At 36.4% G+C, this 21854-nt stretch overlaps 1 protein-coding gene across 2 annotated transcripts in view; it reads left to right on the plus strand.

Moving 5' to 3' along the window:
- LOC126267180 (cholinesterase 1-like) overlaps window positions 1-21854 on the plus strand; it is a 156513-nt gene that overhangs the window by 76302 nt on the left and 58357 nt on the right. For both annotated transcript variants that reach the window (XM_049972143.1, XM_049972142.1), the window contains exons 6-7: window positions 5929-6131; window positions 19056-19221. In XM_049972143.1, the coding sequence (XP_049828100.1) occupies window positions 5929-6131; window positions 19056-19221 (369 nt within the window). The remainder of the gene's footprint in view (window positions 1-5928; window positions 6132-19055; window positions 19222-21854) is intronic.

Consider the following 21854-nt stretch of genomic DNA (forward strand, 5'->3'; position numbering starts at 1 on the left):
ATGCTCTGCGCAAAATTCTACCAGACGGCCTCCTCTTTCATTTCTTAGCCCCAATCCATATTCACCTACTATGTTTCCTTCTCTCCCTTTTCCTACTGACAAATTCCAATGACCCATGACTATTTTCATCTTCCTTCACTACCTGAATAATTTCTTTTATCTCATCATATATTTCATCAATTTCTTCGTCATCTGCAGAGCTAGATGGCATATAAACTTGAACTACTGTAGTAGGCATGGTCTTTGTGTCTATCTTGGCCACAATAATGCATTCACTATGCTGTTGGTAGTAGCTTACGCGCACTCCTATTTTTTATTAATTATTAAACCTACACCTGCATTACCCCTATTTTCTTTTGTATTTATAACCCTGTATTCACCTGACCAAAAGTCTTGTTCCTCCTGCCACCGAACTTCACTGATTCCCACTATATCTAACTTTAACCTATCCATTTCCCTTTTTAAATGTTCTAACCTACCTGCCTGATTAAGGGATCTGACATTCCATGCTCCGACCCGTGGAACGCCAGTTTTCTTTCTCCTGATAATGCCGTCCTCTTGAGTAGTTCCCGGCCGGAGATCTGAATGGGGGACTATTTTACCCAAGAGGACGCCATCATCATTAAATCATACAGTAAAGCTGCATGCCCTCGGGAAAAATTACGGCTGTAGTTTCCCATTGCTTTCAGCCGTTCGCAGTACCAGAACAGCAAGGCCATTTTGGTTAGTGTTACAAGGCCAGATCAGTCAATCATCCAGACTGTTGCCCGTGCAACTACTGAAAAGGCTGCTGCCCCTCTTCAGGAACCACACATTTGTCTGGCCTCTCAACAGATACCCCTTCGTTGTGGTTGCACCTACGGTACGGCTACCTGTATCGTTGAGGCACACAAGCCTCCCCATCAACGGCAAGGTCCATGTTTTCGTGATATCTTGAACAATTGATTTGCAAAACTAATATCTAGTGGTGGAGTATAGATCCAGATCATAATTTGGTAGTGATGAAGACTGGATCAAAGCTTAAGAGAATTGTAATGGTAACCTAGGTACAAGGAAGTAGAATACTGAAGAATTAAGGACTGATGACCTGCAGTCAAGTTCTCTGAACCTGTTGATAATGCGACAATGAATCGTACAGTAAGTAATTCAGTTGAGGTGTGAATGGACGTCTCTAAAGTGGATGGACAGAAATTGGACAAAGCAGTTATAGGTATAAGAAAGGTAATGCCAATAAAGCTAAGAGTAACAAGAAATTCAATTGAGAGATGATAGAACAAAACAAAATAATGTTCTGAACAAGTAGCAAATACAGCTGTATAAGTCATTTAGAAATGAACTATATAAGGAAAAGACAAATTGCTACTCACCAGAAAAATGACACATTGAGTAGCACACAGACATAATGATACATGACCGCCATCTCTGGCACTTCAAACCAGAATGCTGGAGATGGCGGTCATGAAAGCATGCGGTATGCTTACTTGTGTGAATGATTGTGAGGCTTTGGCAGAAAGCTGAAGTATAAGTGTCTTTTTTGTTGTGCTTGTTTACAACTCAGCAGTGACAAGCAATCTACTTTTTCCTTATATTGTTGATATTACAATGGAGTTTCCATTGTTCACTTAGAAATAACATTAAAGGAAAATGCCGTGAAGGTAGAGCAAAATGGTTGCAACTTAAGAGAAAATAAGAAGAAAATAAATTCAAAAGGGTCAACATTAAGAGTGCAAAAAAGTCCATTGTTAAACACAGCAAATAGAACTAGATAGAAAGAATACTTTGGGAGGTTTCACTAGGGAAAGTAACTGTCTGATAGTATCATATAACAAAAAATGGGTACCTATTCTGAGGGGATAGGCTATCCAATAATCGAGCCAGAGTTCGACAGTGATTTGCAAGAAGTGCAATGAAATAAGTCAGAAATGCCAGATAACATTCCTGTAGAGTTTCTAAAATCACTGTGGGAAATGATAATGAAATAATTATTCAAGTCAGAGCATAAAATCTATGAAACTGATGATATACCATCAGATTTTTGAATGAATATCATTCACATGATCCTGAAGATAGAAACAACAGATAAATGCAAAAACTATCATAAAATTCACTTGACAATTCATGTATGTTGTTTACCAAAATAGTAGCAGAAGAATGAAAAAGAAAAATTGAAGCTCTTTTAAATGGTGACCATATTGGTTTTACGATGGGTAAAGGTACCAGTTATTACATTACAGTTGATAATAGACACAAGATTTGAGAAAACTCAAAGACATAATGTGGTATTTGTCTACCTAAAAGAAATTTTGATTCTTTAAAGTGGTAAAAGATTTTTGAAATCCTCAAAAATTTTGCATACACTTTAGAGAAAGACAGGTAAAATGGTACACAATACAATATGCACAAAAAACCAAGAGGAAACCATAAGTGTAGAATTTAAAAGGTAAGCACTCATATACGAAGAGGGCATAATGCAAGGTTGCAATCTCTCTCCAACAATGTTCAATCCTTTTATCAAAGGAAAACTGAATGAAACAAAATAAAGGTTCAAAAATGAAATTAAAATTCAGAATGAAAGGATATCATTGATAAGATTAGCTGACATGTTATTTTCAGTGAAAGTGAAGAAGAATTGAAAGTGAAGAAGAATAACAGGACCTGTTAAATTTAGTAAATACTGTACTGAACACAGGATATGGATTGAGAGTAAAACAAATAAATATGAAACTAATGACGAGCAGTGGAAATGACATTATTGCTAATTTTAACATCAAAGAAGTTCTATTATCTTGGAAGCAAAATAAAGCATGGTGAACAAAGTACAGAGGATGTAAGTCACAGACAGGTGAATAGAGCATTCTTTGCCAGAGGAAATCTGTTACTGCCAAACATAGGTATTAACTTGATGAATAAATTTGTGAGACTGTGTGTCTGGAGCACAGTATTATGTGGAAGTGAATCACTGACTGTAGGAAAACCAGAAAAGAAGAGAATAATTTGAGATATGGTGTCACAGAAGGATGCTGAATATTAAGTTGACTGATAGGCAATGAGACGATTCTCTGCAGACTTATGAAGGGACAGAATATGTGTAAGACACTTTACATAAGAAAGATCAGGATGATAGAAAGTGTATTATGACACTAGTGAATTACTTACATAGTACTAAAGGGAGCTGCAGAGAGCAAAAATTGTAGAGAATAGCAGAGACTGGAGTAATAGAGGAAGTTGGGCATAAGTGCCACTCTAAATTAAAATAACAGTACAGGATGTGAAACAGTTCAAAGGTTAATTAAAATTTATTTTTGCCTAAGTGGTCATTTCATGTCAGCTGTATCCTAACATGAGTTTATAGTGCAGCCATTGTTATCACACTTTTGAAACTGTTAGTATGTGTTTGTTGTAGTGCAACTTGCCTGTAGATTGATGTACTATCAGTTTGATAAAAGTATGCATTCTGTCTGATGATCATTTCATGATTTCAAAACCAGTAACTGTGGTTTTTCAATAAAGTAAGCCAATATCAAATTGTGGTTGAGTGTTGCTGTACATTGTAAAAATTCTGTATTATGTTCGAGGTTTCATACATACAGTAATTGTAGTGATGTGTTCAGTACTTGCTATATGCAATGCTATCACAGGTATCATGAACCAGTAAATGAACTAAACTAAAATATTAAAGAAAAAGCAACTTCAGGAATTTTACTGAATCTGGGATGTTTATTATGAAGCTTGGGTGCATTACGTAATGCTACTGAGTGATGTGAAAGTGGTTATGTAGACAAACCTGATATTCACCTTCTATGCAATGCCATGCATATTAATTACAAGCTTTAAATGAATATTTGTTCCCCTAATAATATCTATTGTACTGCTCTCTGAGAACTTAAATAGGGTGATATTTTAAACTGCTTTCTGAAGATTTTCTTGAGTTTAATACAGTGATCTCTTGAGAACTGTATCTATAGCATCTAGAAATTATTGGTATAGGTACATAGCTATTACATAGTTACAAGCAACCACAAATTTCTGTCATGAGTTTAAACAATTGTGTAATAACTGCCCCCACATGGTACTTACAAAGCTCTTCCATACAGTCTTCCTGTCTCATTGTGTCTCACAAACTCCTTACATACTTATCTGAGAAAGTGCTAGTCTACCATGAGCAACCCTTCTAGAATCAGAATTATGTTTGTTATTTTCTTGCTTCTTATAGCTACAAATTGAGCTTACAACCAAACACTTCAGGTCCTATCAATCATTTAAAAGCTAAGTGGAATATTTTACTTGTAAAAAGAATATTACGTTGGAGTGTAATTCTTGAAAATCATAATCTGGAATGTGACTTACACCAAACACCCCCTACTCCCTGTAGAGCCTTTTCTGCAGCATGGGTTATCATATGCGATATGATCTATTTAAAAATCTGCCTAATATACTTATTTCATGCCATTTTTCTTAGATGTATTGCTAACAATATGTATTACATACGTTGTTACATTCCATCCTGGAATTTCCATTGTTTCTTTTAACAATATGTATGAAATGTAAAGGAGAGCCATTTGTAATCATGTGCCTATTAGCATATTTTGTCAACACATCTGCAACTTATTGCAACATGTGCTGATATAATGTGTACAGATTGTCACTGACAATCAGTGATATTGGAAAATCATCTATGTAGTGAGAACACCAGGAACTTTTTGTATCCTATTATCTTGATATGGTTTTTTTAACTCAGTTTATGATATGCAAAACTGGCACTGGTTACGGAGTGGTCTAATTGATAATGGACTGTACAGTCAGAATATCTTGAAGTTATCTACAATAGATGGATTTGTGGACCCTCTTGGCAGAACTGATGTACATTTATTTACTTCATCTCCAGGCTGTGTGTCTGTTGTTATTACAACGATCTCTCAACACATTAACAGATTCATTAATTGTTAAAAATTATAGTAGTCTTCATCATGCTACAATTAATAACACTGATATGGCTGAAATTGTACTTAATTACAGATTTCTTAGAAAACATGATCTGAGTTACACTTGGTAATGATGGTAATGTCTGTCCTGATAGCTGAGTGGTCAGCATGACAGAATGTCAATCCTAAGGGCCCGGGTTCGATTCCCAGCTGGGTCGGAGATTTTCTCCGCTCAGGGACCGGGTGTTGTGTTGCCCTAATCATCATCATTTCAGCCCCACTGATGCCCAAGTGGCGTCAGATCGAAATACTTGCACCTGGTGAATGGTCTACCTGACAGAAGGCCCTGGTCACATGACATTTATGTTTATGATGGTGTTGTTGCCAACATTGTACATAGGTACTGATTCTCTAGTAAATAAGAGTGATCTGAAGATGATTATTAATCAACCAAAGCTGGTAATCAGCAATTCATGATTTTAGTTGTTATTGCATTGAGCACTATTAGAATATTTAACAAATAATTCAAATCACCATATCTCCTTCACCTAGTTATGAAAAATCTTACAAAAAAATCATTAATTATACCATGCAGATAATGTTTTCTTCCAGGTTTTTCTGACTCACAATTTGTTTCCTATCTTTTGAGAGATACTAATTAAGCCATGGTGTTTTACAATAAGTAACAAGTGACTTTTTAATAAGTGTTGCTTGTCACAAGTGATATTATTTCCAAATCTTGTTACCTTAAAGTATCCATAGAGTCTTTCCTGTGTCTAATAGTGTTGAGCTAAATCCCAAATGTAAACATAGGGTTGTTAAATGATATGTAGGAAAGGTAATGATACATTGTGCTTGCAGATACCAACTGAATTTTCTGTGAATTGATGAGCTATTCATAAAGAAAATTTTATGTTAAATCTATGGTTACTTTTACTTGTGGGCTGTACTGTTTGGTGTATGTTCATCACATGGTTTCAGTCTACAGATTTCATCTTTTTAATAGGGCTGTTTCAGCAAGCCATTGCAATGAGTGGCTGCATATTAAATCCACGTGCAATAGCAGCACCTGCACGGGATCGAGCATTCCGCTTTGCAAGGGCACTTGGCTATACTGGGAGTGACTCCTCAGAGGATTTACTAGATTTCTTGAACTCACTGAGTGGAGCTGAACTAGTGCAAGATGATCAGCGAGCTCTTTCTGAAGAGGTATGTTTCTGAACAATGAGTTGTACAGTGGCTTGTGGAGTATGTGTGTAGATGCAGAGAACATATAATAGCTTGCAGTGGATTGTAAAGTTGTTTATGTGTGTGTGTGTGTGTGTGTGTGTGTGTGTGTGTGTGTGCACATCTTCTAACATTTTCCCAGTGACCAGAGACTGTGTAGTACTAGGCTGCAACACTCACACGTCTCTTACGGGTGATTTACGTATTGAGTGCAGCCAATCTTCTTCTCAGGACAGATGGCTGCATCAATCTTCACAATGATTCTTCTCTGAAGATTATGTGCTGGTTATGGAAATATTACTGAACTACTTCTCTACCCTTGAAATGATTCATTACTATCAAAATACTTTTATATCAACTCCGCTATATTTTCTTCTTCACAATAAGACAACTACACAAGTTTGACATGCTCCTTCAAGTCTTGTAAATCAACTACATGTGGAAAAACTTAGTACTTAACACTGCAGAAACAGCACAGAAGGTGAAATATGAAGCAGACCAGTGCACTGTCAAAGTTGAAAATTGGTGTAAAGCTAATTCCCTTTGCGTCAACCGAAAAAAAAAAAAAAAAAAAAAAAAAAAATTACAAGACCTGTATGTATCGTGGAATAATAACACTGAACTTGAGCAGAGCTCAAATGCTGTTAATTTCCTTGGAATCTCAATTAATACAAAATTATCCTGAGGTAGCCTTATAGAAAAAGTGGGAAGCAGCATTAGCAAAGAAATATTTGCTCTAAGGAAGCTGCGTGTTTGTCTAAACATGCCACTACTTAAAGTGGTTTATTTTGCTTTAATACGCAGTCATATTTCCTACGGTACAATACTGTGGGGACATCAAAGCAAGGAAGCTAATGTCTTCAAACTACAAAAGAAGGCAATAAGACGGATATGTGGCTTGGCACCCAGAGCTCACTGTAGGCCAAGCTTAAAAAAATTACAGATTATGACCCTGCCGTCAATATTTATACTAAAGTGTGTAATGCATACTAAGGAAAACTATCCGAGTTATCAACAGTAGGACATGTGCCATAATTATAACACAAGAAACAAGCAGGACATAGTTTCTTTCTGATGTAACTATAAAAAAACACAAAAGTGCTTCTTATACAAGTCCATAAAATTTTTTAATGCCATACCCCAACATATCAGGGATCTTCCAATTAATAATAATAATAATAATAATAATAATAATAATAATAATAATAATAAAAAGTAATAGAATTTCTTCTTGAGCTTAGCATTTATGAAACTGATGAACTCTTAAGGAAGGCAAAGAATATGGTATGACCACACTGTGTGGTAAGTTTTTATATGCTTCTATATATGAGTAAGTCTGTAATTGGCTAAATTTACTATGCAATATCCATTTGTACCAGAAGTTTCTCTGTTTTGTATTTGTTTGAAGGTACCATAATTATTTGTGTAATATTTATATTGTGTAATATTTTTCTTGTTTTTGTAATTATTTGTGTAACATTTATACTGTGTAACATTGAGTTTTGTAATGCCTCAGAAGATCTCTGATGTCTCAACAACAATAAAAATCAATGAAATCAATCAATAAATCAATCATATACCATTACAGTCTCTTTTGGTTTTAACAACACTCATCAAAACAGTTCTTGCTCCTAGCAAGTCAAAGAACAGAGTATATAAGTCTCTAGATAAAACATATTTCATTTGTTCCCAACAGTCACTGCTATTTCACTCCAAAGAGTAGCCCTTGATTACTGCTTGTACTGGACATATGGCTTCCGAGGCGTGTGCAGCCACCACTTGCCAGCTCTGATAGAGCGCCACAACTTCAGTCCTCTCGTAACACATGCCTATCCTGCACACACATGAACTGTGGCACAATAGACACATTTCCACTCTCACACACTCATCCTTAAAATATTGTATGTTGGAGACGGTGAAATATGAGTGTCTCTAGACTTTACTTTGAAATTCTCGAGGCACTACAGTGTGCGTGTGTTTGTGTGTGTGTGTGTGTGTGTGTGTGTGTGTGTGTGTGTGTGTGTGTGTGTGTCCGTGTGAGTGTGAGTGTGTTTGTGTGAAAGAGAGAGAGAGAAAGAGAGAGAATAAAAAAGCAAATGTTGTGTTGAATCCCAAGATATTAAAATATTATACACAGTTACTTTATGAGGGGGAAAAACTCACACTGAAGTGAATGAGAAAGTGAAAAATGCACATTTGATGAAAGATAGAAAAATCACTGTGATTCCTCAGTCAGGAAAACACATGGATTTCATAAGCAATTAGAAGCTTATGGATAGTACTATATGAACAAGGGAAGTAACCAACATCTGTATGAGCTGTTCATTATCAGTCACTTGGCCAGTTTGGAAACACTTCAACCCTTGGCCTGCAAGTCTCGTATTAACTCATGGATGATGTTTAAGCAGTAATCTCTGTCTTGCATATTACTATGTCGTCCACCTTTAAGCTCTCAGGTTTTCAAATCTCGTCTGATGCAGTCCCCAACAATTAATCTTTTCTTCTCATCATGTGCTGTAAGCCTTCCCTGACTGCAGTTCTGTGTGACTTTCCCAAATCTCCCCCTTTGTTGAGTAGGTCTGAAATAACATCAGTTATTTATGTTAATATTTAAATTTGGTGCACCAGTACAGTGATAAACCATGAATTTCATAAATGTGTGATACATCTACAATCAGAGTCACTGGACATGAAAAGCAATATGTACAAAGACACAATAAAAAAAGACATTTACCAAGTTGGTGACAATGAACATGGAAACACATGTAATGAAATTTCAGAACAAGTTTAGAAGCATAAGAAATTATGTGGAATGCAATTATGACATACTACTGCAAATTCGCTACTATGTTGGTAGCAGTGACAATGTCTTTTTCAGATTTTGGCCTTTTCATGTATTACCTTTTGTGTTTGACAGTGCTGATTGTAGATGTGTGTATTATACTTATGGAATTCACGGTTATCTCATTTGCCAACTTCTACATTCCAGTAGACAATCAACAAATCAACTGTGCAACATCATTCGGACTGAACTGAAATTACATTATTTGACTGCTCTAATTGCATAACTGGACACTGCAGTATTGTCAGCATGGGAAAGATTAAGTAAAGCTGAGAGTGAGAGGGAAGCATTTACAGAAAAGGACAGTTGTAGATGTGGCCTGGTCGTGCAAATATTTTGGTAACTACCTGGAACCGCATGCTGCATCAGCAATGTTGTCTGACTGTGCTGCAGTACAGCCATGTATTGCAGCCACTTTCAGTAGTGTTGATAGCAGTGTGATTGTGACCACATAGTGCTGTAAAATTTGATCAGTGTAAACTCACCTTTAAACATGACTATACTTTTTTGTAAAAGATGTACAATGAATGGGTAGAGAAGAACTTTGGAGACACTCAATACCCACTTGCTGAACATGCCTTACAATGTGACTCAAGGGACCTGAGTTGCTGCTACAAATATTGATTACATGGATCTTCCTATCCGATACTAGATTCTCTGAACTCCGGCAATGGGAAACTATTCATCAGCACATCACTGCATCCCGATATCCTATCTGGTTTAACATCTGTTAACACATTGTCCTCTCTCTTCTTTCACTGTCACCAGCTTTTCATTATATATCTTTTTTTTTTTAAATTTAATGTGTCTCACTTTTTTCTTGATTATATTTTTGCTTTGACCACCCCTCCCCCCCTTGCCCCACTCTTTCTGCACTTGTCCACACAAAAGTTGGGCCCTTCTATTCCTGGAATCTGAGTGACCTGCCCTTTTTTTTAACTTCCCCCAATGTATTCCTCTGTCTTCCACAAGGAAAGAGCTGTTAATTCCAAAATCTAGGATAGTGTATGTACATTTGTATGTGTATATAAGTAGTGCAGAAATTTTGCTTCCTGATGGGAAGTATTGGCCAACAATTCTGTTTCCTAATTTTGTAACTCAGTTGACAAGTATGCTCCCAAAGTATTGTTCATACATTCACTCACGTAGCCATCATTTTGTACAGATCCTTTAATGAAGGACAGTCTTCAGGAATATGAACAAGACAAGGAATAATAAAACTAAGCAGTTGTTATAAACTATATTAATAATTACTAAGTACCATTAAATTTCTGTAATCTACTGCTGCTTGTTTGGTTTTAATTTAACATTGTGAAGTTAACAGAAAACTACCTGTTTTGGAAAAAGTTGTTGCTTCCTCATTTATATTACATCTACATTTCCTAACTTAGTATGTATGTGATGAAACTGATATTTACAAAACCCAGACACATTGGGTATATAAAGTGTGTTGGACAGTGAGGAAAACAGTGCTGTAGTTGTAATGTGGAAATGGAGTGACTTATCTGATGTCCAAAAGGATGCGATCATTGACTTATAGGACAAGTGTTGAAGTGTTTCCAAACTGGCCAAGTTTGTAAACTATTTGGATGCCACCATGGTTAAAGGAAACCACGTATGACAAAATGGCACTATCCAGAACTGACACTGAGGCAGCTGTGGTGCAATAAGTGCCATAGATGACAGGGGTCAACAACACCTGCAGAGATGTGTATGGGTGAAAAGCTGTGCAACTGTTGATTAACTGACTGCCCAAATGAACCAAGGGCTATTAACAATGACCATTCAGCAAACATTGTGGGTATGCTCTGCAGCAGATGTCTGGTTTGTGAATCCTTGCTGACTGCTGTTCATTGGTGACAAAAGCTGCAATTTTCATACCAATACCACAACTGGACATCCACTGAGTGGCAATAGGTGCCCATTCCTGATGAATCATGTTTTGTGCTCAGTCCAACTTGCAGATGTTAGCATATACAGCATGTAACATTTGAAAGCAAACACCCTGTAACCACATTAATGTGACAGGGCAGTGTATCATAAAACAAATTACACCTATATATTATAGGAATAGAGGTCTTTAAACAATGAGTGTTACTTCTTGTCAAGTCTCTAGTCCTTGAATCTAGACACTCAGATAATTTATAGGACTGTTTAATACAATATTTTTTTAATTTAAAATTCTTTTGTATCCGTATTGATTCTTAATTTCTTGCTTTATGTCAGCTGTGAACCTGTTGATAACTTTTCCACAAGCACTCTGGACTGTTAATAGGACTGTGTACAAGAATTCAAAGTCAAAATGTAAATAATTGTGTGAATACAGCAGTTGGGCATATAATAATTCAGCTGAAATTGATTTTTATTATAAACATTGTGAGCCATTCATTTGACATGTTGTTGGTGTGATGGTCTAGTGGTTAAGAGCATTCCTGGAAACCGAGAGGTGAAGGGTCAAATACTGGTCAAACTACAGAAATTTTTAGTCTGCCTTTAATCTAATTTTCACCTCTCAATGATGCGAGGAATTACCAGGAATGAAATGTGGATCAGATTCCACAGTAACTTGTAAGTCCCTGGGGTAGGTAGGGGCACACAAGTCGCTGTAGCAGTGTCCAATTGAAAGGCTTACAGTTAGTCATTGAGCCACACACAAATACTCTATTATCTGATGGATTTAGAAGACTCCATGATTTTACTAATATGTGGTCTTACATACTAACCACATCACTACATATGTGACTGTGTTTATAAGAGGACTGATCAATGTTAACCTAGTAGAGGTGCCAACCAACAGATGTTAAACTCATAAAAAAGTTGAGAAATGCATATTTCTCAGCCAGTGGTTCTTTATTAGAGCTAGAAAACAAAACACACACACACACACACACACACACACACACACACACACACACACACACACAGAGTTGTGTATACTATATATTGGAATTTGCGCAGCTGAATAAGTATTAAGGAGAAAAAAAGGACATTTTACTAATAACTATATTTGCACATTCAAGAACAAAAAAAATTTACAGCGAACACAACAGAATAATTAGCGCACACAAAGAGTGTTAGACAATGCCAAAGAGGTCTATTTTACACAGTGCACTTTGCGCCGTCACACACGAAATATATTGTGCACACAATTCCAACACCCCTCCTTGAACTTATATTTTGTGTGTTGCTTCCACAAGATAAACCGAATAGTTCCACAATCTTCTCAAACTTCTCCCTTTCCAAGGGTTTGGTCAGTAGGTCAGATAACATGTCTTCTGTGCGCAGATAGTCCACGGCAATGTTCTGTCGCTCTATGTGGTCCCGAATGAAATGGTGCCGTATATCAATATGCTTTGTCCTAGCACTAGTAACATCATTTTTAGCTAGGTTTATGGCTCCCTTATTGTCACAGAAGATGGTTGTAGGTTCCTCAATTAAATTGGGTTCTATTTCACTTATTAATGTTCGTAGCCATAATGCTTCCTGTGTGGTGTAAGATAGTGCCATATACTCGGCCTCTACGGTGCTCAATGCAACAGTTTTTTGCTTTTGACAGGACCATCTTGTGAGGCCCCCCATTAATTTAAAACAGCAGCCAGTGGTGGAGTATCTGTCTCCCAATGCACTCCCCCAGTCCTCATCGCTATATACCTCTAGTTTTGCGTTACCATCTCTACGGTATTTTAACTCATAGTTTGAGGTTCCTCTTAGGTATCAGAATGTCCTCTTTACAGCTTTCCAGTGCTTTTCCTTTGGGTCTCTGCAATATCTGCTCACTGCATTGGTGGCAAAAGCAATCTCGGGTCATGACGTTTGAGACAAATATAACGAACTCCCTACTGCTTCTAAATAAGGAACATTCTTGTCACATTGCACATCAGTCTCATTTACACTTAACTTCACTCCTACTTCCATTGGAGTACTTATGGGTTTGCAATCACTCATGCAAAATTTCTTTAATATTTTTTCTGTGTATGATGACTGACTTTTGCTCAATTCTTCTCTTTCTTCATCCTTAGTAATCTGCATACCTAAATAACATTTGACTTCTCCGAAATCATGCACCTTAAAATTGGTTTGCACCTGTTTCTTGAAAATTCTCATTTGACCATCACTTTCAGTCAGGATAAAGAAATTGTCCACCCATATCGCCATTATTATTATTTCTTCTTTTCTCCCTTTATAGTAAATGCTTGGATCTGCCTTGGATTGCTTCATATTCATATTTATTAGAGTTTCATTTAGACATCGATTCCAGCAACGTCCACTTTGTGTAAGTCCATAAATACTTTTTCTCAAACGCCAATTTTTTTTACTTTCTGATCTGGTTGTTATGGCTTCCCTTGGTGGAATGACATATATCTCCTCCTCCAAATTCCTATTTAAATATGCCATTTTAACATCCATATGATGAATTATTAAATTTCGTTTTACTGCCAAGGCTAAAAGATATCTCAATGATGCATGTTTGACTATAGGTGAAAAAGTTTCTTCGTAATCTACCACTTGTTTTTGTGAATATCCTTTTACCACAAGTTTTGGTTTGTATTTTGGTGATGAGCTTTCAGGGTTCTTCAAATTGAATACCCATCTTGCCTGCAGTGGTTTCTTATCTCCTGGAATATCTACCCATTCAAATTTTTTGTTCTGATATAAAGATTCTAATTCTCTCTTCATCGCTTCTTTCCATTCTTGAGAGTTTGGGCCACTCATTGATTCTTCTGCTGTTCTTGGCTCATCATTAAAAGACTGTGCTGTATACATCTCAAAATCCAGATATTCCTTTGGTTTTGGTAGATGAGAAGAACGCCTTACATTGTTTTCTTAATTTTTTTCATCCTCTTACTCATTGTCATCATAAATTGTATCCATTTGTCCTTGGCTGTTGTCTTCCTGTTCTTCACTTTCTATTGCCTCACACAAGGTTTCACCTTCTGAACTAGGTGCAGCTGACTTAGTGGTTTTGCTCTCTTTAGAGACCTTTCTACTTTCAAAGAATATTACATCTCTACTTGTGACAATCTTTTTAGTCGATGGATCCATTAATCGGTAGCCCTTTGGATTTTCACAATAGCCTACAAAAATATACTTTTTAGCTTTCGGATCCCATTTCCCTCTTTAGCTGTTTTGGAATATGTGCCATTGCATCACACCCAAAAACCCTTATATTGCTTAGATCAGGTTTCTTTCCTATCCGGATCTCATTAGGGGTTCTATTCTTTAATACTTTTGTAGGTGATCTATTGTTCAAATATACAGCTGTTGACATTGCTTCTGCCCAAAAATCTTTGGATAATTCAGTGTCAGTCATCATGCTCCTTGCTTTCTCAACAATGGTCCTATTAGCACTCTCAGCAACTTCATTTTGAGATGGGCTGTACCTTATGGTAGTTTGATGCCTGATTCCCTTTCTGCCAGAAGATTCTTCAATTTCTGGTTAATATATTCTCTTCCATTATCAGACCTGATGATCTTGATCTTCTTTCCCGTCCACCTTTCAACCATATTGCAATATTCCTCAAAGATATCACTCACTTAGTCTTTAGAACTAAGAAAATAAACATGAGTATATCGTGAGTAATCATCAATAAAAGTAAGAAAATAATTAATCCCACCTATGGATTCACACTGCATCAGCCCACATACATATGTGTGGATTAACTGTAAGACTTCTGTGGATTTACTCTTACTAGTCTTGAAGGGTAACCTTGCTTGTTTTCCCTTTATACATGTCTCACAAGGATCCTTGGACACACTAAAATTCTGTATTCCCTTTACCATATCCTTTATTATAGACATACTCTTTCTATTTAGATGTCCAAGCCTCTGGTGCCATAAAAAACCTTCTACTGAATATACTGAATCACTGACATTTTTATGTTTACTGTCAATGGTATCCAACTTAAAAATACCCCTTTCGTTACTTGCTGTAACTATAACTTCACCACTTTCACTGATTACTCTTGCGCCCTGCATGTCAAAAGTGACTGTATTTCCTTTATTGACAATTTCCCCTACAGACAGCAGGTTAGTTGCCACATTTTTCACATAATGAACATTGTGTGCTGTAACCATATCTGAGTCATCATTTACACTTACATGTAGATCTAGTTTCCCAGCCAGGTGACACTGGAGCTTGTTGCCATCAACAGTAGATATTCCCATATGAGTCTTATCTTTGATGTCATAAAGAAGTGATTTATCTTTAACAATATGCACAGATGCACCTGAGTCTAAAATCCATTCCGTATCACGATTACTTATCCCACTAAAAGAATAAAAACATGAGAGTGCCTTACCTTTGTTATTGGTCCTTCTCTCTGGGCTATCAGTAACAACCTCTTTTGCTGAGTGTCTGATCTTGGGCTTACTTTTTCTTTGCACTGAGATGCAATATGTCCCATCTTCTGACATTTATAGCACCTCACCAATTTCTTCTTTTTGTTTTTTGAGTAGAGAGCAGACGCACTTTCCTTCCCCAATATACAACAGCTTGGAACACTCTTTACGTCCTGCAGGATTTTCATCTTAACACTGTCGCCTGTGATTGGTATACTCGAGCTTTCAAGTCCCATAATCATAGGTGCATACCTTTCGGGCAGTCCTGCCAACAGCAATGTTCCTATCCATTCGTCAGCGATCTCGAATCTGATGTTTCTCAGTCGGTTTGACGTGGTTATTATTTTGTTAACATATTCATCTACACTCTTACATTTGTCCAGATGAGTGGTAATTAACTCATGTAATAATCCTACTTTTCTTGTAAGACCACCATCCTCGAATGCATTTCGTAAATTGTCCCAGACTTCTTTCGCTGTAGCAGCTTTTTCAACGTGAACATAATTCACCAAATCAATCAGTAATATCAATTTTGATTTTGCTTTCCTATCCTTACTTGAATAATTCTGATCTGTGGATTTCATTGCCCCATCTACCACGTCCCATAGGTCGTCTAAACGCAAATACGCTTCTACTGCGAACTTCCAGGTCGCATAGTTTTCGCAATCTACAAATCTTTCAATCTGTGGAATTTGTGCCACACTCATTCTTAATGGTAACTTGCTTTTTATTGCCGTAAAGAACAACGAAAAATAATGCGGAAAAAAAATTTGCAATCGTCTTGTAAGGATAACTCGCACTTCATGTAAATTGGAACTTTTCCAATACTTTCTCCCTACTATTTTATTGATATACTTATTCCAAATGCAGTCAGGGCCCATAATCTATTGGAATTTGCGCAGCTGAATAAGTATTAAGGAGAAAAAAGGACATTTTACTAATAACTATATTTTCACATTCAAGAACAAAAAAATTTACAGCGAACACAACAGAATAATTAGCGCACACAAAGAGTGTTAGACAATGCCAAAGAGGTCTATTTTACACAGTGCACTTTGCACCGTCACACACGAAATATATTGTTCACACAATTCCAACAGTATCTGTCTCCTTAGTGACCCTAACCTGATCATTAACTAGTGCCCTGGGAATTTATTCTTCGCATTAAAAACCTTCACCTTCTATAAAACATTGTACTTTATTTAATCTTTGTCAGAAAAGTTCCAGGACAGGCTTTTTTTTTTTTTTAAAAAAAGATATTGCACTTACCAAGTAATAATCCTGGTTCCTACTAAATGGATGTGGGATGGTAATAACAGAATGTCTGGCCAGTTGCTGAGTGGCAGATGAAACAGTGTGTGGTCTTTCATTGTCATGCAGTAACAATCAGTTCTTGTGATGGTACAAATCAGGGCAGCAACTTCAAACTGCTTGTCTCAGATGTTTCAAGACTTTGATGTAAAGAGTTTGGTTCACTGTGACCAAGAGAAACATACTCATGGTGAACTAATCCTTTGCTATCAAAGAATGTGATCAACATTGTCTTTGTTCTTGAAGGTTGTTGTTTGACTTTCTTTGATGCTTGTGATCCAGGAGTCCATCATCCAGGACTGTGATGCCATATGTGATGATTCATACTGGTAGCACCAACTTTTAATCTTTGATAGAAATCTGGAATCACATCCGGCTGTATCCTGTAGTTAATCAGAGGTTCTTCAGCTTTCCTCTTTCTGTTCATCTGTTAATGTTTGATGGATGAGTTTTGTATTAAGTTTCCATTTCACTGTATCTCCACGTAAAATCCTATGATACACAACACAATTCAAATTCAAGTAGATGGGCAACCTGTTGTAGGATTCTCTTACTCTGAGTCTCTTCCTTCATGAGATCTTTTGTACCACTCAAAAACAAGGCTTCTTGAAAGTGCCTTGCCTGCATATGCTTGTTTAATCATTGTAGATGTTTCACTAGAGGTTTTCCTGAGTTTAATGCAGAACTTAATGTTCACTCTTTGTTCACAATCAGCATCCATTGTGTCACTGTAACTTATGTGTCAAGAACCCAAACAGTGTGTTGCTAAATGCAGCTCTGTCTCCTTGTGAGTCTGGACAGAAACATGGCCATGATCATATCAAGGATGCACACATATATGCTAATATAAAAACAATGTTTGTTGCTTTTTAGTATTTCAAACTTGGAAGCAAAGAGCCTTGTCCTGGAACTTATCTGACAAAGGGAGTATTCAAGTGACACTTAAATAGAAGGAGTATAATATTTACATTGTGTGATTACCCATCACAGCATAATTAAGTATTTATTTCCAGTAACAGTGCTCTCAACTGATGCGAGTTACTGTCAGTGACTGATAATGAACAGCTCATATTCAAATGTTGTTTACTTCCCTTGTTTATACAGCATTATCCCTAAGCTTCTAATTTCTTATAAAATCCAGGTGTTTTCAGAAAATGTCTGTGCATTTCTAAGAAATTGAGAGATGTTAATGTGTTCACGTGTTCATTAGAACTTCAAACAGTGCAAAATCCAGGATGGAATAATAATAATATTGTGAAAAGCATAGTTGCTACTCACCACATTGTGGAAATGCTGAGTCACAGATAGGTGCAACAAAAAGCAGAATGGACAGCATACACACATTCAGTCACAGAAATGCAAATCACACACACATGACCACAGTCTCTGTCAGACTGGCTTTGGCAGCCATAATTTTCCTTCCTAAATTTACATGTTTCTGTTAAAACATGTTTTATAAATTGTATCTCGATATGTCTACTTGTTTAGGATTATTTCAATAACACTTCACTCACTATATGTGTCTATAAATATATTCAAATTTTCTATTTTTATTTAGAGTTTATCTACATTAAAATATTAAAAAGAGGCTCAATAATAACATGATTTTCTGTCTTTTGTAATATATAATATCATGTGATGCAGCCTCTCACCCAAGTCATAATTTTAAGTCTTACAGCTACTGCTTTAGATCTTTCATTGTGATCAGTACCATCTTATAGAGGCCATGAAGTAGAAATAGTTTTATATTTCAAGAAAGAATATGAAACATTTTGGTCTGTACAGGAGCTTGTAGAGGAACAGGGGCTGAAATCTAGAAGAATAGTTGCCAAAACACGTGGTAGAAAAATTAATTTTGGAAGGGATCCTCCATGGTGTGCAGTTACTGTAAGGGAACTTTTATAAAGATGTTTAGCCTATTGACTCTTGTCTCAACATCTTCTTCTGATGCTTGTATACTGATTTTTCTGATGTTTTGTCAGCACCAATGGGTAGTACTATCAAAAATTTTTGGTTCTAGGATAGAATCAAATTCGTTAGTGGAGGTTGTTTATACTTGTTGTGCCAATGTCTGAGGGCCCTTTGCATGTAATTATCACTGTAGTTTTCCCTTAGTACCTGCATCAGTTGTTAGCTACAGCAAGGGGATCCAACCTTCATTTATCTGAAAGCTCTCCTCTTTCTTGTTGAACTGCTTGTATTAATTACTCTCAAAGAATATTTCATTCTTATTATAATATTTATAATTATGTGATTTACTTTGAATTGCTGCCCTCAAATGCATGTGGACACCTCTTATGGTGTAGACATAAATGACCATTATTATTTTTATTATACATGTGTATTTCAGTTCTAATTATTACAAAACCTCACAAAGCTCATAATTTTCAAATGCATCATTCTCCGCATTACAGGACAAGCGTCGTTTTGACACACTGGTTTTTATGGGTGTAATAGAGCCTGAGAGTGAGACAGCGTTCCTGAGTTCCAGACCAGAAGATGTTCTTCTTAGTGGAAACGTAAATGCTGTGCCATTGCTGATTGGTGATTTAAGTGGTGAATGCATTGCAAATGTTGTATGTAAGTACCCCTTTTCTGAATTGAAGTACTTGTGTTGTATTACTGACTTTAAATATGTCACATAATTCCAAATTGAAATGTGTATCATTGTCCTTGATATGCTACAATTTTAAAGATAATAACTTGGAATTATTCCTATCTAGTGCTTTCCTATCATAAGATTTGCTATCATTTTTCATGTGCATTATGTGTATATTGGGTTATTCCATGTCAGAACCACATATTTAGCCCAAAAGCTGTGGCATACTCTTTTCAGAATTTTTTGAAATTTTGTGATAGCATAAATGTGGATGCTTTGAAAAAATTTCAAACTATTTCACCTGAAATATTTTTGAAATGGGATTTGGTTAACTGATTACTAGTGCTTGCAATGTATACTCAAAACTTTACTTACAGTAGGGGCAGGTCTTTAAAATGGACAACACATGTACTGCATATATAGACCTACCATCTGAAAAAAAAGAAACTGGTTGCTGTTTCAGTTTTCCTATTGTAAAAATGTAACGAACAAATTTTTACCTTTAACGTAAGATTTAATTACAGAAGTTGACACAGAGAAAACTAAATGGAATTTACAAACAATATTTTCCAGTGCTCTGTCCATATTAGTTAGGTCAACAAATAATCTTTTCTTCCCATCATTATGGAATAAGAATATAAATTATTTGTATTACCCAGTTCTTTTTGAAGAACTACTTTATTGCATTATTACACATATTATGACAAGAATGTAGAGACCACTTTTGTACTAACCCTCTGTACAGTGTGGCAGCAGACCTCAAATGTAAGAAATTTTTATTGTTTGAATTTTACAGAAGATCACCTTTTTATTTCTAGTCCATTGCCTTTCCACTGATGCAACAAAAATCAACTAGTACATACTGGAATAGGCCAAATCGTCATTGACGAAGTCAATCTGTCAATCAAATCACACTACAAGGTCACATAACATATAAAATGGAGGGAATGTGTATATGAGCATGAATACAGAAAACACAAATGGGAGCAGTTCTGCCACTGCCTGTCACTCCCATTCCATAAAGCGAATCCAGTAAGAGAGGTAGGACTCAGATGGCAAACATAACTATGCCAAGTAAAACCAATGTTAGACAGTCAGCCTTATAACTGACACAGGAATACAAACGAGTGTTTTGTTAATTAAATCGACTGATTGTTGAGAAGCAAACTGTCACATTGTAGACTGAGAGGATTGAGAAAAAAAATTACCCAATAGGCTCACATAATGTGGAACTGGATATAAACAGACGGATGTGTCAGTTTACATTTGAAGTGTTGTCGAAGTATGAACATGGTCTCAATGCCATCTTACATAATGATTTTCCACATTATTTCCAGTCAGTTTACATTTGAAGTGTTGTTGAAGTATGAACATGGTCTCAATGCCATCTTAGATAATGATTTTCCATACTATTTCCAAGGCATATTTGACTTCTGAATGTAGGAAATCCAAAATGCAGAAATGTCCACCATTTTGGCAATGTGGTGGTGTTGTGTAGAAATGGTCACATTCTGGCAATCCACTAAGCATGTACTACAATGTTGAAGTTAAACAAATCCAAGACAATATTGAGTGGTAGAGCAAAAAATTGTTTGGATGGAGATGAAGAAAGATTTCGTAGGAGTAGATATTCACTTAGGCAGTCAATTAACAATGAATGAAGTTTTAGATGGTAAGCAGATGCATGTGAAGCCTGGTTTATCACAAATGAGTGTGCCAGAAGAGGGTACTCTTTTTCAGTGAGCATAGATAATTATGAAAGCAGAGGTATTAAAATTTCTTGGGATATCACATCCGCAAAAGTGCATTGAGTAAATGCTTATGAGGTAACAGAATACTAGTAAAATTAACAGCCTAAAAGAACAGTTTATGTTAAGTCCCCCTATAAAGCAGAAATTTAAAAGAAACATGAACACCTGTGTGAGGCAGGTCAGGATGTATTCTACTCCATTCTAAATGAATTTGGGATTTTGGAGGAAGGAAATTATTTCCAGCAACCCCCTTATCATACCATGAGATTCCTGTGTAAGGCAGGTTAGGATGCATTGCACCTTGTTCTAGCTGAATCTTGGACATAGGAGGATGGAAATTACTTCCAGCAATCTCCGCAACATACCATGAGATTCTGATGGTTGAGGCTAAGCCTACAGCCCAGAAGCTATATCACATATCTTATGCATTGCAACCCATACTAGAGAAAAATATCATAGATTTGTTGGAACAGAGTTTTCCAACTTCCCTTCTGGGCTTCCCCTGTAGTGATATTCCACAAGAAAGCCAGAAAGAGACAAATGACTTATCACTTTTGCATACACATTATACAGATCAATAGGTCAAGACACTGGATATCTATCTCTGTCCAAAGATCGATGGCACTTTGGATCATCTAGCCAAATGCATTACAAACACCTAAGGATGACCTTCGGCCTCTGAAATGCTCCTAGTCATGTTGCATTGTTTTGCTGATTTGCTTTTATGGGGTTTAACATCAACCATGTGTCTTGTATACCTGAATGATGTAATTATATATTCAAGAATGATGAGAGAGCATGCAGTGCAGTTGAGAAACATGCTAACGTGTGTGAGTGGTGCTAATCTAAATTTTAAATTACTG

This window comes from Schistocerca gregaria, chromosome 4 (assembly GCF_023897955.1).
Source record: "Schistocerca gregaria isolate iqSchGreg1 chromosome 4, iqSchGreg1.2, whole genome shotgun sequence".
Classification (NCBI taxonomy): domain Eukaryota; kingdom Metazoa; phylum Arthropoda; class Insecta; order Orthoptera; family Acrididae; genus Schistocerca; species Schistocerca gregaria.